Source organism: Sander lucioperca, chromosome 7 (assembly GCF_008315115.2).
Source record: "Sander lucioperca isolate FBNREF2018 chromosome 7, SLUC_FBN_1.2, whole genome shotgun sequence".
In the NCBI taxonomy this organism is placed as follows: Eukaryota; Metazoa; Chordata; class Actinopteri; order Perciformes; family Percidae; genus Sander; species Sander lucioperca.
The window spans coordinates 19,630,353-19,649,153 of NC_050179.1; the positions used below are offsets into that span (position 1 = coordinate 19,630,353).

The following is an 18,801-nucleotide window of genomic DNA, read 5'->3' on the forward strand; positions in this document are numbered from 1 at the left end:
TTGTTAGTATCTCAGTGGCTAACTTGTACAATATTCACTCACTACACTTGTGCACACATTAAAACTGAGGTTGAACTGTTTAAATATTCTTTACTTAATGATTTCACTTTCAGATCTAAAAGGTTTGCTATCATGTTATTTCTCAGTGATTATCTCTGAAGTGTTACAATACCTCATAATTCTGTACTATAACACTTAGATTAAAATAGAATCAACAAATAAATGATGATGTATTATTATGGGTAAAGGTGTATTGATCCATTGGTGAATTTCAGCAGTAGTAAAATGTATCTCCACTTTTATCAACTGCAACATTAAAGTGATGTAGCCTACATATGAATGCCTCAATAATTATAATTTTGTAATGGGCCTGAGATGGGTCATTCTGCAATCTAATGCAATGTTTAAACAGATCTGTTTAACATTGAACATTGTAATCAAATATATAAAATTGGTCAACTTAAAAATACAAACAGAAAAACTGTGAATCTTCTCTTTAAAAATATTTAATATTACTTTAATATAAGTAAAGATAGCTTAAGATAAAAATAGAAAAAGTGTGGACATTGCAGTAAAAAAGCAAATAAGACTAAGTGAGAACGGTGTAAACACGGCAACATTTTTTAAGGAGTGCGAATTGCGGCTGTGTTTGCACATTGCTGTATTTTAACTGGCAGGTATGGAGGTTTTTTGTTAACAGTCATGTTTTTAAAATCTTTTTGGGTGTTTGGAATCTGTAAGATTGTCTCTGATGTCTTGGTACAGTTGGCAGGTAGTTAAGAAAAAGTGCAGCTGTTGTGTGGGTCTGTCCTCTTTCAGTCTATCTATCTATCTATTTTATCTATCTATCTATCTATCTATCTATCTATCTATCTATCTATCTATCTATCTATCTATTTTTTGAATCTTTTCATGTGATGCTTTTTCTAGTTTGGTGTCAGCGATGGATGTATTAGATGTCAGCTGGACATTTCGCCCCTTCCAGAGATACATAATGCCTTTTTACTGCATTACCCACATTCCCCTTTTTTTACCCACACGACCTTGTTTCCAATATGGATGCCGAAAAACTCCACACAAATCGCTGTTTGTTGCTGTCTATGGTTTGTTGCTGAAGAACAAATCAAGCCATATCCGTGACTAGTAACCCACAGTCTAGGTGGACCGTCGAAGCTTAAATATTTCATTTTCTACGACGACGCAGCACATTTTCTACAAAAAGCCCGAGACAATACGAAAACCGACGCAGGCAAATAACTTAAGACTAATTTTGTGTTTTAAAATATCTCTGTTATGGACAGTTTGTGTGTGTACATACTGTTGATGTACTAAAATAATGTAAAAAAAAAAAAAATACGAAAACCGACGCGGAATGGCGTCTGCTAGGGGCCCGGGAAGCTGAATAACAGCAACACCTCCTCGAATAGAACATGGCTGTCGAATCAGAGTGGGAGCAGTGTTCCTTCCAACCAATCACCTTGTCTGAATTATGAGTAGGCGGGTGCATCGCGTGGAGGATTCTGGTGTCATACATGTTCCCGGTGTGTGGACATCGCGAAGCGTTTCCTGCACTGGTGCATGGTGGTCGAACAGGAGGAATTGTAGGAAATTTTCGGAGGTTAGTATATAAATTGGTTTTTACCCAGTATGCATTATTCCCACAGCCATCTCCGAGAGAGAGGGAGTGACAGGCTGCGACTGCAAGTGAAAAGAAGGATGGGAAATACTGTTTTACGTTGAAATAAAAATTAACATCCACCGAGTCAAAATGCTTATGTTATCATTAAGTAGCTCGTTCTTGTTTCCTAACTGCGTCGCTAGTTGTAGGAGCTTAGCCGGGAGCTTCATGGAGACAGCTAGCTAGCCCTTCGGCTGTCACATAGTCAGCTTAGACTTCATGTATTAACTTCTAATAGCTGTATTCTCATAAACGTCGCAATCGGCAAGAAACAGTTTGTTAATAAAGCGCTAAAAGTGACAGAGCCCAGTTGGCGTAGTTAGCAATGCTGTTAGCGTGGTGGCTAACTATCCACCCTAGCTTCTCCTTTTTGACCAGGTTTTGACATATCGTTTCGGCTGTGCACACAACCATGCCTTCAGTGTGCTAACGTTAACTGAGCACCGTTAGCCTTTACAACAGAGACGCTTCATTAATGTTACACTTGTTAGATAATGTTTCATTATAGGGTGACACATGTGGCAAGTCATAGTTGTGCTAACATTGTAGCTTGCTAGCCCCCAAATGCTATATTCAAAATAACAAGCGCCAAAAAGAAACGGTGACAGAAGATGCAATATGAGCCCGTTCAGGTGGTCAGCAATCATTAGCTTAAAAAGTAATATATAGCTTACAGCTTAATGAGTTTATATGTGTATATTTTGCAGTTGTCATGTATGCCTGTAATAAATGCAGCTAACTCTTATGTGTCAAACGAAGAAGTAAACAAGGCTATATTACCAACTTCCCTAGGATTCCCACAGCTCCAGGGACCCCAAAACTTAGGTTTTTAGTGTATATTTTCAGCAGTGGTGGAAGACGTATTCAAATAATTCACTTATGTAAAAGTAGCAATACCACAGTATAAAAATACCAGAATTGCAAAACAAAATGTGTGTATTAAAAGTAGTACTCATACTGCAGAGTGGCTACTGTCAGTGTTATACTATTATATTATTAGATCATGACGTATTAATATGTAAGCAGTACTTTAATGTTGCCTTGGTTAGGGTGAAGCTTTTGTTAACTGCTAAAGTTAACTATATACTTGAGGTAGTTTTAATCTGCAATAATAAATCAATTTTATAAACTGATAATATGTTTTGAATGTAAAATCTTAAATTGAAAAGTTACTAGAAACTATAGCTCCTAAATAAATGTAGTGAAGTAAAGTTTTCAGGGACAATGCACGCAACACACAATATGTAAAATTAGAACAGGTGAAAGCAAAACATGAAGGATAAAGCATGCACTGACTGAGTATGATGGCTGGTCTGGTTGCTTTTTAACTAAGTTTTAAGAGTCGCAATATTGTATATTTAATGGAATGGTAAATGTTATAATTATAATAAAGAAAATGGGAATATGCACCACAAAAGCACAGTTACTCTGTGTTAAAAATCAGTTGTAAGACCTTCATTATTTCAGTTTTGTGCTCATATTGCATATTCCTAAATGAATGTGTTTGAGCATATAAAAACTATAGGCATTACTAGCTGTCACATCTCAGTGCTTGTGTCCGTGTGCCTCTGTGTGTTTACTGACCAGTAGAAGTTTTAAATGTGTCTCTCCACTCTAGCAGCTGAAGCATGCTCTTGGCCCAGATAAACCGGGACTCCCAGGGAATGGCAGAGTTTCACGATGCAGACGGGCAGCCGGTCACGCTCTGTTTGACGGAGGCTGTGACTGTGGCAGGTGAGCTCCCAAACTTGAACTTGTCATCATTATAACACAAGACTAGAATACAGCTTAAGGTGGACAACTGTTACAGTTATTTAATTTCGAAATGTCTTCATTATATGTGATGTTTTTGCTCTACCGCTGCTGAGTAAATAAGACAAACTTTATTGATCCAATGCCGAAAAATGTGTCACACCACAAAAATAAGTACAAATACAGATGCATACTAAATATAACTGGAACACTACATACATTATGAGCATCTACTATAAACAATATGAGGCATATATATATATATATATATATATATATATATATATAAGAATAGAGTTGCTGTGTGAGTTAATATGTGAATTGCTCTTTGTAAAGCCCTTTTTAATCACTGCTATAAAAATAAACATTATTACTGTTTATTATAAAGCATGCATTATATATAAATAGTTACTATGGAAGTGTATTGAGATATAAAAGACCACAAAATGAGGAGATAAGGATGTTGCAATTAATAATTAAGCATAAACATTTCTGTACACACACAGTAGTACAGAAACTTAACAGTTGGGCACTGTGATTGGTTCGTAGGACGTGATTAGTCATATAGAAATGCGTTTATGTTTATTTCTTTATTTGATCAGAGACAATGCACAAAAAACATTAGTCTAAAAAAGAAGAGATGTCATGTGCCAGGTTATAGCAAAAAATGCTAATTTCCACCCGCAGTCCCTGTACAGGTTGATGTTATACGTACAAAAGTTCATAAAATATATACAGAATAATACATGAAAGCATTACTTCACTCACATCATAAAAACACTCTCCACTTCAGGAATCTATCACTCACTCACTCATAGTTTACATCATTCATATCACAGTTATTCAGTGCGTACAGGTTTGCTTTGATTTGGTCAGGCGTGTAAATGTACTATAGTGTATGCATGAAATAATTTCGTTTGGAAGAGTGTTCCAAAGGCTCGCTGCTTTATAAGAGAACGATTGTTGACCATATGTGGTTCTACGTCTTGGAACGCTGCACTGTCCTCTGACTGTCGACCGTGTGGCTCTAGAAATTCTCTCAGAATTTAGTGTGACAAATTTTCTCAAAGGGGGAGCAGCGATGTTATTAATAATTTTAAATAGAGCAGAAATTTGATTATATTTAAATACAGTATTTCTACCCAAATTGTAGACACATTGGAACATCCTTCATCCTAATTAAGACCTTACACGTTAAATTAGCTTCAGTTGCCCAGTTAAAGGAGTAAATTCCAATAATTGAGTCCAGAGAAAGTTTTCCAGTCTCAGATCTTTGTCTGTTTCCCAGATGGTGATCAGATGGAGAGCATGGACACGGTGAGCCTGCAGGCTGTTACTCTTGCAGATGGATCCACTGCATACATCCAGCACGACTCTAAGAGTTCCTTTTCAGATGGACAGATCATGGATGGCCAGGTGATCCAGCTGGAGGATGGCTCTGCTGCCTACGTTCAGCATGTGTCGATGCCTAAAGGAGGTAAAACACAAGTCTAAAAGCAATTGTTTTTATTTGTATTTTATCTGGATGATATAATGCAAATTTTACCATGTATACACTCTGTAGAGATATCCAGAAACTCCAGCTAAGCAGAGGTTACTGTTGGTGAGGTGCTTGTGCCTAATGTTGTTTTTTTCTGTCGTAGATAACGGTTTACAGCTTGAAGACGGACAAGCAGTTCAGCTAGAAGATGGAACAACAGCCTTCATTCACACACCCAAAGGTAAAAAAAAAAAAAACAACACAGCTAGGAGGTTGATTTTCTTAGAGAATGTTAGGTTCCTTTCATCTCCTTCTTCAAGTGTCTCATTTCAGTAATTTTATTTAATTACATATCCATGATGAAAGGATTTTACAGTGATAACATTATGCTTTATGGGTTATATTCAGTTAATTCTGTAAGTCATTTGTGATGAAGAGTTGTAAAAAAAAAAAAAAAAAAAAAGTTATTGTTCTTTTCCCCAGTTTAACACAAGACAAAACACCAAAGACATCACACAATTAGAAAATGAGAAAAACAAAAAGAGGATGAATAAAGTAAAGAAAAGATGTAATTGTAATTTTATGTTTTGGCTTACCTACCTACTTCTTCCTTTTCCATTACGCCCTTTTTAAAACCTCTAGAGAAGCAGTGTACTAGTAACTTGTTACTTTGAATCAAAGATTAGCCACCCAGCCAGTTTGTGGACTTTGGGATGTGTTAATGAACATGTAACTAAACACCTTACTTTAAAGGAACACGCCGACTTATTGGGAATTTAACTTATTCACCGTAACCCCAAGAGTTAGACAAGTCGATACATACCCTTCTCATCTCCGTGCGTGCTGTAACGCTGTCTGACGGTTCCAGCGGCAGCAGGCCAGCACAGAACATGCAGGTGAATGGTTCCAACTAGCCGACTGCTCCGAATAAGTGACAAAATAACAACAACATGTTCCTATTTACATGTTGTGATTTGTATAGTCACAGCGTGTACAAAAAACAATGTAACATGAGACACAGACATCTTCTAACCGTAAACAAACCGGGAACTATATTCTCAGAAGGCAAAGCTCTGCTACTTCTGCTACTTGGGCGTAGTGATTTGCTTTGCAGCAAACCTGTCTGAGAATATAGTTCCCGGTTTGTTTACGGTTAGAAGATGGCTGTGTCTCATGTTGCGTTGTTTTTTTGTACACGCTGTGACTCTACAAATCACAACATGTAAATAGGAACATGTTGGCGTTATTTTGTCACTTTTGTCACAATTCGGAGCAGTAGGATTGCTGGAACCATTCACCTGCATTTTCTGTGATGGGCTGCTGCCGCTGGGGCCGTCAGACAGCGTTACAGCACGCACAGAGATGATAAGGGTACGTATGGACTTATCTAACTTGGGGTTACGGTGAATAAGCTAAATTCCTAATAAGTCGGCGTGTTCCTTTAAACGCAACATACAGTGTCTTGTGGCTTTCATGAGTATAGAAATTGGTCTTTGTGGCATTTCTGATGGACACTAAAACCCAATGTTGAACCCAACCCAATGTTTTGGAAATATTCTCCATGTTTGTCTGTTTATTCATGAGAATTAAAAACCTTCAAACAAATTTAACAAGTAGACCCAGAAATGTATAATACATTAATAACTCTAGCTCAAGGATTTAGTACAAAGAAACGTAAGTTGGACTACAGTCATGTAGGAACCCATCCATCCTCCCAGAGCAAACAACCATCTCAGTTTTCATACTGGACCTGAGCCCAGTTTCTCTCTCTACATTCACATCCTTCTCCTTGTTTCTGTGCAGATACATATGACCAGGGCGGCCTGCAGGAGGTGCAGCTGGAGGACGGCAGCACCGCCTACATCCAGCACACCGTGCACATGCCCCAGTCCAACACCATCCTGGCCATCCAGGCTGATGGCACCATCGCAGACCTGCAGGCTGAGGCCACGGCCATTGACCCGGAGACCATCAGCGTGCTGGAACAGTACACCACCAAGGTAAACATCATTGTCTGGCAAACCTGTACTGCACTGCAAATAATGCTGGAACTATTTTTACTTTTCTCGAAATGTTACTATGTCAGTGACGTTATATTTAATACTTCCAATATAATTTTTTTATTTTTCAAGTTTAAGTTTTGTTTATGGTCGTATTAGGGCTACTCGATTATGGAAAAAAATATAATCATGATTATTTCAGTCAATATTGAAATCACAATAATTAAACACGATTACTCGTTGACTTCTGGAAAGATGTTGCAATTATTGAACTTAAAAAAACTGGGAAAAGTTAAATAAATCAACAGTAAAAAAAACACATACAACTGTGAAATTTGCCCTAATACTTTTCCTATTTAAACTTTCTTTTTTTCATTCAGAACACGAGAAAATAAGAGTTTACTAAGAGTTAGAGAGCTAAATAATTGTTTTTCTCGATTATTCTGTTTTTGTGATCATTGGGAGCCGAAATCATAATCACGATTAAATTTCGATTAATTGCACAGCCCTAGGCCGTATACCAATAAATAAATAAATAAATAAATAAATAAATAAATAAATAAATAAATAAAAGGCAATGAGAAGAAATCCTACAATGCTAAATACATCACTTTCACATGACAGTTTTTGTTTAATTTTACCTTTTATCTCTTTATATTAGTTTGTCTTTTTTCTTTTTATTAAAAGGTGAAATGTATGCAATCTGTATAGAGAATATGTTGGGAAGCATGTGCTAATATAGACTTTATTCACATGTAAATATTAAGTCGATTGCAGTGTTAAATGTTCTTGTGGTTTATCTTGTGTAACATTTTTTGCAGATGTGGTTAGATAGATCGATTTTTATTGATCCCAAAATGGGAAATTACGGTGCTGCAGCAACAAAATATCAGACACACAGCACACATACAGAATATACATGAAATAATAAATAGGATAGAATAAGAACAAATATTAAAAAAAAATGAAGATAAAAAATCCAAAGTGGAGAATGTACAAACATATATATACAAGTTGGGAATAAAAATGTACAACTACTTAAATAGTATTTATAAAGATGTAAGTAAAACCTCTGTGCGAGTTGCACTTAGTGTAGTATTGTGATGTACTGTATATGAGTCTTATCTAACACTCAGTGATGAGGTGTTAAAAAGTTTTATTGCCCGTGGTAGGAATGATTTCTTGTAGCGGTCCGTGCGACATCGAAGCTGTCGGAACCTCTTCGAGAAAGTGCTCCGCTGTTGGACCAGTGTGGGGTGGTCGGGGTTATCCATGATAGATAACAGATTGTTCAGTGACCTCCTCTCCACCACAGCTTCAAATGTCTCCTGTTTGCAGCCAATAACGGAGCCAGCCTTCCTGATCAGTGTGTGTCTTTTTCCCTTAATTTCTCTCGGTTGTGAACGTTTATAACTCTGACAGCAGATACTGTAATAGGAAGTGTCCGCTTTCCTTCCTGTCAGGTGGAGAATATAGACAACCCCTTGGGCTCCTTCGGCAGAGTGGAAGCAGACAATGGCGTCCACATGCGGGTATCTATTCTAGAGTATTTTTTTCAATTACTTTTTTTATCCTGGGTCCAGGTGTAACAGTGGAGTCTAATTCATGTTTCTGTATCCTTCAGATTGTGTTACAGGGTCAAGACAACAGGTCAGGAAGGGCCTCAAACGTAGGAGAGAAGTCTTTCCGCTGTGATTACGAGGGCTGTGGAAAGCTCTACACCACTGCCCACCATCTCAAGGTAGGTGGTGGTGTTGTTTTTTTGTGATTATGTGTGTGCACAAAAATGTGTTCATGAAAAATAAAGTGTTGCTTGTGCCTACTCAAGTGTGGGATTGTTTAAAGACAATATTCCCTTCACAGCGTCTTCCCATGATGTTGTTAGTTTGCTTTTTCAGCCTCTCTACTACACACGCCTTTGTTTGTATGTCCTGCAGGTACACGAGCGCTCCCACACTGGAGACAAACCCTACATCTGTGACTATCCTGGCTGTGGGAAGAAGTTTGCAACAGGTAGCTGTGGAGTCTTCATCTTTTCTCACAGGGCTTTCTCAAAAAAAATATATATATTATTTGCACGTTGGAACATTTTATATTTATCTCAGTTTTTAGTAGAAAGAGATCCAGCCTTCTGCAGAACATGTTTGCAGATTGCTTTGACATTCCTTATGGATAACTTTTATATCTTTGATTAAACACCTTGATAAAAATTATATAATTAACATAGTGACATAACAAATAAGCACAGCGAGTTAAAAATTTTATCGGGCTGAGGTGCTCTTTAGTGGCTACAACAAAAGATCGTACAAAAATAAAGGTGTATTAACCAATAATAATGGCCTAACTGAATGTGAATGACTCTCAATTTCTGTTTTTATTGCGATTTCAAGGGTATGGACTGAAGAGTCACTCACGCACACACACGGGGGAGAAGCCATATAGATGTCAGGAGTTAAACTGCTGCAAGTCCTTTAAAACCTCCGGAGACCTTCAGAAGCACACGAGAACTCATACAGGTACACAATTACATCATCATTTTGTTATGCCATATGCCTGAAAGGTGTGCAAATGTCTTATATTTGAGTCACAGGTCTGGCACAGGATGTAACTGCTGTTTGCTACTGCTGGGAACTGAAATGATAACTGCTACTCTGCCTCTGTTTGTTTATACCGAAGTGTTTGCAGCTGAAATTGCACTACTACACACAACTACCAGGCCAGAGTCATGCATCACTGGTTTTTGAAACAACACAGATTGGAGTGCAGTGCCTCAGTCCAGAATTTTTCGAACAGATTTAACGGTTTTGTTTGCTGAATGTTTGGAGCAGACTTTTTCCACAAAGCCACCAAAGTGCTGGAGGCGTTTTCAGGCACGCGGTCATCACAAGAAGCATGACTCTGAGGTGCTGCTGTTTATTTTAGATAACATTTTAGCAGTTTTAATCTCACTGGGATAGTGAGACACTGTCACCAGCATGTGTAATGTCAAACACTTTCATTTTCCTCTACAACCTAAAAATCAGCTCACTGTCAAGTTCAAGTGGATTCATTTATGGCTGCAACTCACAATTATTACAATTATTTTCATTGTCGATTTAATCTGTTTAATTTCTGGATTAATTGATTATTTGTTTTGTCTATAAAATGGTGACAAATGTCAATCAGTGTTTCCCAAAGCCCAAGATGACGTCCTCAAATGTCTTGTTTTGTCCACAATGCAAAGATACTCAGTTTACTGTCACAGAGGAGAGAAGAAACTAGAAAATATTCACACTTAAGAAGCTGGAATCAGAACCGATAGTCCAATTTTCAAAAAAGTTGGCGATTCATTTAATAGTTGACAACTAATCAATTAATCTTTGCAGCGCTATATTTAATTTAATAATTTTGTAAACATTGAACTGGTCACAGCGTTGTTGAAATCAGAATCACTTTATTTAATCTAACACCAAAAAAATACCAACAGACCCATTACGTCTTGAAAACATGGAGATTTAATACTGGAATGATGGGTAATCCCTTAAAACCTGATATCCCATTTCTTGTCTGCAGGAGAGAAGCCTTTCAAATGCCCGGTCGAAGGCTGCGGCAGGTCGTTTACCACCTCCAACATCCGCAAAGTTCACATCCGAACACACACAGGGGAGCGGCCTTACTACTGCTCTGAGCCAAGCTGTGGAAGGTCATTCGCCAGTGCCACCAACTACAAGAACCATATGAGGATACACACTGGTGAGTCCTTTTACATCAGTCTGTCCCTACCATGATGTAATGAGTCATGAAACTGTGGTTTGGTGTCCTACTCAAGAACAACTGACCCTCAGCAAACAGGCTGAACTCGACATTTGAGAATGAAGTCACACTTCTTCTGTGTGTGTTGTAATCTGAGCTTCTCTGCTCTTTCTTTTGATTGCAATGTAAGTGCATCTGGCCGTGAAAAAACAGGTATTTGGAATGGTCACAGACGGCGGACAACGTTTTTTTCAGTCCCTTTGAGTTAAGCACATAGTCATTCTTGAGTTCTTGTACAACTGTGTGAATAGTTTGCAGAAAGAAATATGGTTTATACATCAAGATTCCAGCATTATTTTGTGTTTTGCTTGTGTACAAAAGACTGACATTTCCAAAGGTTATAATATTAAAAGTAACATTAAAACCTACATTTCTACTTCTTCAGGAGAGAAACCTTATGTCTGCACAGTTCCTGGCTGTGAAAAGCGCTTCACAGAATACTCCAGCCTTTACAAACACCATGTGGTTCATACACCCTGCAAACCTTACAACTGCAACCATTGTGGGAAAACCTACAAGCAGATCTCAACACTCGCCATGCACAAACGCACAGCGCACAACGACACAGAGCCCATCGAGGAGGAGCAGGAGGCCTACTTTGAACCCCCAACAGGTCGGTGGAAATATAATCATATATAGAAATTCCTTTTAAAAAGCTGTTTTTGATAAATAGTCAGTGAGATGTATAATATTAGATCGAACTGGAATATAGAGCTGCGGTTGACAGAAAAAGGTCGAAACGAAGACAGCAAAATGCCGCTTCTTAAATCTGGTTTTTGACTGTTGATCAAATAAAACAAGTAATCTGAATACATTGCCTTGGCCATTTTTCTTTTTTCTGACATTTTATAGAGCAAACAATTAAATGAGATCATAATTTGCAGATTAATTGATCGCTAAGGATGTTATATTTTGTCATAAATGATAATAAACTGAATATCTTTTGGGTTTTTGACTGATGGTTGGATAGAAACAACACACTGGAATTAGAATATGACAACTTGGACTTTGGGAAATTGTAACATTTTTCACTTTTAATCTGTTGTTTGAAAAATAAAAATAATTGTTAGTTGCAGCCGTACTTGAATTGTACCCTCTGGCAATGTGGGTGATTACAATAAGAAACGGTTTAACAAAGAAGCGTGAGTATATAAATAAATATCCCACCAACAAAAATGATAACACATTGAGCAGAAATAAGTATAAACTACAGCGTGACACCTTGTGCAAAATGTACACAGAATGAAAATAAACAAAATATATAAAGTTACAAATGAATAACATAATCTTAAATAGTGACAAACAAAATCTTTCCACTCCAATTCAGACGCCATTGATGACCCCAATGTCAGCTACACGACAGCGGTGGTTGAGGCTGATGACTCCGGCTCAGAGCAGGTTCCTGTGGAGAGCTCAGACATGATTGGCCGGCAGCATGTTGCCTTGGTAACGCAGGAGGACGGAACACAACAGCAGGTAATGGAATGAAGTGACATCACAAATAATAAATACATTAAGCCCAGTTCGGACCAAAGATTTGCGACGAGATGAGTTGAAACTTGCAAATTCTTGCAACGAGCCGGCCTGCAGCGTTCTGAAAGCTGCCAGTTCACACCAATGAGACGAGACGGTGTATCATCTCCATGACAACGCCCCTTTGTACTTCCATTCTAACTTCTGACTTTTAGGCTTTTTTGTAGCTGGATATATCATTTGTTGCTTCTAAATATTAATGTAGATAACGTTAGTGATAGTGAAATGCCTGCTACAGTTACGCTTCTAGTGATGAATCGGCGATAATGCGTTTTATTTCTCTGATTCACTGCTTTGTTCTAACGCCGCTGGCCGCTCCCTTACTCTCTATCTCGCGCGACCATATAACGTAACCGTGCTTTCGGGCGGTCATTGAGGCTCCGTCTAAAACTCTGCCATTTCGACCAGCTGTTTGTAACATAGAAATAAAATGGATTATGGATCATTTTATGTTGTCTATAGTGTGTAGACTTAGACTTAGACTTCTCTTTATTGATCCTTTTGGGATGACTCCCACAAGGAAATTAGATTTCCAGCAGCAGATTTCAGCTTACAAACACTTGTATAGAAAATAAAGAGGTATAAAAAATACAGTATAGAAAAATATAGTATAAGAATAACACACTTTTAGCTAAATATAGGAAGTAAACAAAAAGTAAACAAACAAAATAAATAAATAAATAAACTACAGATAAATAAAGATAAATATATAGGACTGTGTATGACATTGTGTTATTATACAGTGAATAAATAAATGACATTTAGCATAAATTAGCAGTTAAGAGCAGTTACAGTGTCCAGGTATGTATGTATGTGAGTAGATTATTAAGTAATTGCACAGTGAATGAGTGAGTGGCTACCACTCCTTCCCTACCTTCCTGTTCTGTTCCGTCCTTTTTACCCTATTTCCTCCTCCCCCCGAGTGAGGAGTTATAGAGTATGATGGCATGAGGGACAAAGGAGTTCTTGAGTCTGTTGGTCCTACCCTTGGGAAGGAGCAGCCTTCCAACAGGCTCCTCTAGCTGACTTCACCAGCTGACTTCTCTATTGACTGTTGAAACAGGTGACGTCTCTTAGCTTCTAAAACCAGCCTCTGTGACTTGACCAGCTGAGTCGCAGCGAAACCATCAGCTAGTTTGAGTCGAGCGGAGACGGACCGGTTCAGACCGCTGCAACCTTTCCCTGCGACGTTCTAAAACGGTTTTGTCTCGTCGCGAATCTTTGGCCTGAACTGGGCTTTACAGTCCCGAGGATTTAAAATGGCTGCATGACAACTGGCTGTTAGAGGCTGTTACATTTGTGTATGGGGAATAAAGCGATAAGGGGAAAAAATATCTGTTATAAAAGTGTGTGGGCACGTTTTTAAGTTCAAAGTAGAGGAGTGACTCTTTTTCCATGTGCTGATCTGGCGGTCACATCCTGCTTTATGATGAATCATGCACAAGTTAAAGGAGCTGATGGGATTTCATTTCACTGGAACTGTACTTCGTACGATTTCATGTGATGAATAAGTTGATTGATTGATTGAGCTGTTTAATCATCATCCATGTACATTCTGTGATGTGTAAACATCTTATGAAAGCGCTTATAGTCCTCTCCAATAGTCAATATTGAGTTTTTCCTTTGTCGTAATATTGTGATATTTGATTTTGTCAATAACACTAAGAAGCCGTGAAGTGACATTTCATCACAAGCCCAGTAGACCTAGGCTGCAACCCTTCTGTCTTTGCTCACTGTCCCGTGTTATACAGTTTTCTAACACAGTGGTTTCTTGTAGAGCTGCAAAGATTAATTGATTAGTTGTCAACGATTAAATAAATCAGCAACTATTTTGATAATCAGTTTGAGTCATTTTTTATGGGGAAAAAAATGAAAATTCTCTGATTCCAGCTTCTTAAATGTAAATATTTTCTGGTTTCTTCTCTCCTCTGTGACAGTAAATTAAATATCTTTGAGTTGTGGACAAAACAAGACATTTGAGGACGTCATCTTGGGCTTTGGGAAACACCGATCATACTGATCATACCATTTTCTGTCATTTTATAGACCAAACAACTAATCGATTAATCAAGAAAATAATCGACAGATTAATCGACAATGAACATAATCGTTAATTGCAGCCCTAGTTTCTTGTGCCTCTTATTATGTGTTTTAGTGTTAAAAAAAACAAAGGAATTAAGGCAGGACATCTTTTAAGCTAATATTGAAGATATTTTGAAGAGAAAATGTCAAAACGAAACATGATCATGTTGTTCAGCGTTGGAAGAATGATTTACTGTGACACTGAATGTTCTTCACTCTGTGTTCACTCAGGTCAGTATCTCTGAGGCAGACTTACAAGCTATGGGTGGCACAATCACCATGGTAACCCAAGAAGGCACAACCATAACCATCCCAGCCCACGAACTGGCAACGCAAGGTGCACACTCGGTTACCATGGTAACAACAGACGGCTCAGATGAACAGGTAAACAACTGACCGAGTTCTGTGTAGACTGTACAAAGATGTTGTTACAACAATTTATTTTAGTTTTTTTTGTAGGTATAATTGTATTGGTTTTTTTTGTACTAAATGATTTGAGCTGACAATTTTCAGAGAAAAAAATAATCAAACTCATTAGATTGGACATAAACTTAAAATGTTACAAATAGTTTTAAAAAAAAAAAGTCAGGTGTGTGGCCATTTTTTGCCTTATTTATTTGCTCCTCACTCTATCACTTTGTGAAATGTAACATTTTTCACTTTCACTCTTCTTTTTTTTTTTTTTTTTTTTCTTGAAAAATAATAATAAACATTAGTTGCAGCCCTACTTGAATGATACCCTCTAGAAATGTGGATGATAACAACAAGAACTTGGATACAACAAAGAAACAATAGTACAGTAAAAATGAGATGGTATAAAATATCCCACACCATATCCAACACCAAAGCAGTTGACTGATTTGTGTACAATGTCTCTGTCTCCCTCAGGTGGCCATCATGACCCCGGACATGGCCGCATTCCAAACTGTAGAGGAGGCAGGCTACAGCCAAGAGCAAGATGATCTTCATCCTGTCACATTACTGGCCACCTCCAACGGCACTCACATTGCTGTGCAGGTTAGTAGACCGACACCATAGGAGTGAATAGACTAGTGGGGTGAGTTCCAATCTTGGAATTTGTTTAGTTTTTGCGAGAAGACTGTGAACATCTTCCACGCCATGTTGTTTAAATGCAGAACATCTGTGAAATGGATTATTTGGGAATGCAAGTTCAGCAATAGAGATCCATGAAATTCAAAGATATCAGATAGGGCTGGGCGATATGGAGAAAATCAGATATCACGATATTATTGACCAAATACCTCAATGTCGATATTGCGACGGTATCGGGGGGTTGACAATTGGTGCTTAAAGAAAATATTTTCACAATTAAATTTTAGATAAATAATCATAAATAATTTGGATATAATGATTAAGTAGTTAACGGCAAATAATACAACAGTCTGGTAAGTTAAAAAATGACATCACTTTACTGTAATGCAGTAGCCTGGGTAAACCCTGACGAACTTCCGGCAAATTTGAGATTTGCTCTGCAAGTCAGTCTGGCGAAAAGCCCATTCAGGCCCATTTCCAATGTCCCCAAAATCTAGGCACCAATCACAACTGCTGAGGCGGGCTTTACACCAATCACAACCGTTGAGGCGGGCTTTACGTGACAACAATAGCGCAGCGACAGCGAGCAGCTTTTTGTTTACATTCAACATGACGGCTACCGAAGCGCAGCGTCACCCGGATCGTTGGTCTGATTGGTTGAAGGACTATCCATTGCGCCCAGAGGCATTTGGAAATGAACTGTCAATGAACCTTTCCCAGACCCATTCTCAGTTACAACTGAGAAGTGTCAACCAGGCTAGTAATGCAGCCTTTAAAACCAGGAAAAGACAACACTTACAGACCGGCTACATTGCATGCGTAAACGTATGCAGAGCGGATGTTCCAACACTATGCTTCCACTTTAATCAGTGAAACTGGCTACACCGGACACAAGAGCAGCGTGTAAGTGGTGCGTATGCGCCGCGGAGATCCACTTTACAAGCATAAAAATAGGACAGTCTTCTATTTATATTTTTTACGCGAGGTGTGTGCAGTCCTTTTACACAGAAATTAATCAGAAAAAAGTGTCTATATATTTTTTCTGATGACTGTCAATGAGCGTATTGGCAGTTTTATTTTGAGAGTTTCTGGTTTTATTTCTTTTTTCTCTCACCTGCGTCTTCTGATAACAGCTGACAGTAGATTGACGTTTTCACAGCACTGTACCGGATCCGAAAAACTAAAGAAACGACAACAATCCCAAAGCCAAAGGCTCACCGTCTGGCCTGTGACTCACACAACCCTACGCTGTGTGTGCACTGCAGGTGTAGCCAGTTAAAAGATACATTTCGAGGCACATACGCTCCGTGAACCGTCCTCGTACGTTACGCGTTCAATGTAGCCAAAGCGTTAGCATATTACGATATCCAAAATCTTAGACGATATCTAGTCTCATATCACAATATGGACATATTGTCCAGCCCTAATATCAGTTGTAGACTTTGTATTGATCCTACAGGGTCTGCTGCATTTCTACATTGACTGCTTTTGTTTTTGCTGAGAACTGCACTCAGTTTTCTGTTGTTGCTCCATATGACACTGACAGGAGTTTTAGTTATGGGAGTACTTAAGTTAGTCCCTTAACCAAATAATCCCTCCCCAGATCCCACCCTTTTGAGCTATTTGCTTAAACACTTAACTAAAAATCATTGGAAGGTGGGGTTCAGCACAGGTTTGTTGACGCTCTCCTGCTGGTGCATTTGATTAGGGATCTACAAGCACTAGATGTGTGAGTTTACATGTAATCCAAATTCATGATTACCACAAGCACTCAATATGCAAGAAAAGGAAGCTAAATCTGTAGTAACAATTGACCGTTGTGGTTTTTTTTTCATACATTAACAAAACTAAACGTGTTTTAACTATTCAGGCCTACAACCCCAGAGGGGCTACGATCTCATCACAAGGTTGTATGGGTCTCATGACTAGTCTTTATTTATCCTGAAAAACGTTTTTCATTCACTCCCTTCTGTTCTTTCTGTCATGTTAATTACAAGGCAAATGCTCTTTTTTTACCATGTGACAGACATCAGTGAAATTCAGCAGCCTGTAACGTAGTACGACACAGTCAGAGGTGGTATTGTCTTCTAAAGAGGTGTCAGAGTTAATCAGTAGGGGTGATCGTTTTACAGTGGTTATTAGTATGTGAATCAATGTTTCTCTTGTGCACATTGTTTCCTTCTCTCTGTAGCTCAGTGATCAGCCTTCGCTGGAGGAAGCCATCAGAATAGCATCAAGAATACAGCAAGGAGAGTCGCCGGGCCTGGATGATTGATGGACTCATTACGGACTATGATTTAGGATGAAAACCATCTGAATTGGACTATATCAACAAGAGAAATCACGAGTCTTCCTCCATGATTTTTTCCCCCACAAAAGAACTTAGCTTTTATGTGTACATAGGATTTTGATAACTGGAGTTCTGCTATGCTATTTTGTCCCTCAACCAAAAAGACGGGAAAGGATAAAATGCTTTCTAATGTTTATGGTGCACAGTGCACAGTGCAGAGTACAGCTAATGCTATTTCTAATAAAAAAACAAAAAAACAGTGTGATTAGTTGACTGTACTTGATTTTGAACACCTGAATCCCTATTAAACCTACAAAAACCAACATACCTATAGATAGATAGGGTTACATGACGAAGTAATTCATGAAGATGTATTGTATTAAGGTATGCTCAGTTGAGACAAAAAAGAAAAATACATACATGTTTATGCTTGATAACAAATGACAAATGTGGTTAACACAAAAAAAACTGTTAAGGCCTGTTCCATAGATGAGCATTGTGAAAAAAACTACCTTACAGATGTATATGACAGATATGTGTTAACAGCTATCGGCCTTATCAAAAACACCCGATAAGGGACAGCGTACAAGGCACATTCACACTCGAGTCTGTATGCAATTTTTTGAAACAACCTGTTTTGGTTTGGTGTTTTGTGAATTTTTCACCATGAATTATTATTATTATTATTATTATTATTATGCTTCACTGCTCCGAGTTCACTTTGGGCAAATATTGTACATTTTACTCCACTATAGTCATTTGACAGCTTCAGTTAATAGTTTGTTTGCAGAAAAGATATGATCATCTCATAAAAATAGTGCAGTGTTAGAGGTTAAAGTAACCAACAATAATTAGCTCAATCTCAAACCGCTACATTACAATTATAATTTGTCGGTAACACTCTAATAGCAGCCTTTCTGCATCATAAATCAATTGAGTAAATGTTTCTTAAAATACGGTACTTATTTACTCTTAAATTAGAATTTAATTTAGATTTTTTTTATTGCTACTTTTAAGTCAAAGATCAGAATACTTCATCCACTTGAAAATGATTACATTATAAAAAAGTAAAAAGTGCAGTTTTTATTATGAATTTGAGGCAGTGGTGGTAGAAGTACTCAACTGTTATATAAAAATACTC

General features: G+C 38.0%; 1 protein-coding gene across 2 annotated transcripts; it reads left to right on the forward strand.

Annotated features, from left to right (window-relative positions):
- Window positions 1-1,090: 1,090 nt before the first annotated feature.
- On the forward strand, window positions 1,091-17,917 carry znf143b (zinc finger protein 143b). Of its 2 annotated transcripts, none has more exons than XM_031295281.2 (15): window positions 1,091-1,618; window positions 3,300-3,412; window positions 4,719-4,907; window positions 5,074-5,151; window positions 6,714-6,910; window positions 8,374-8,442; window positions 8,535-8,651; window positions 8,848-8,923; window positions 9,301-9,426; window positions 10,463-10,642; window positions 11,088-11,315; window positions 12,030-12,178; window positions 14,549-14,701; window positions 15,206-15,334; window positions 17,562-17,917. In XM_031295281.2, the coding sequence occupies exons 2-15, from the start codon at window positions 3,307-3,309 to the stop codon at window positions 17,643-17,645; spliced, it is 1,881 nt and encodes a 626-aa protein (XP_031151141.1). In that variant the 5' UTR covers window positions 1,091-1,618; window positions 3,300-3,306; the 3' UTR covers window positions 17,646-17,917. The 2 variants fall into 2 exon arrangements, with proteins under 2 accessions (XP_031151141.1, XP_031151140.1); XM_031295280.2 differs by having other exon boundaries at window positions 1,092-1,618; window positions 3,297-3,412.
- The last annotated feature ends 884 nt before the right edge of the window (window positions 17,918-18,801 follow it).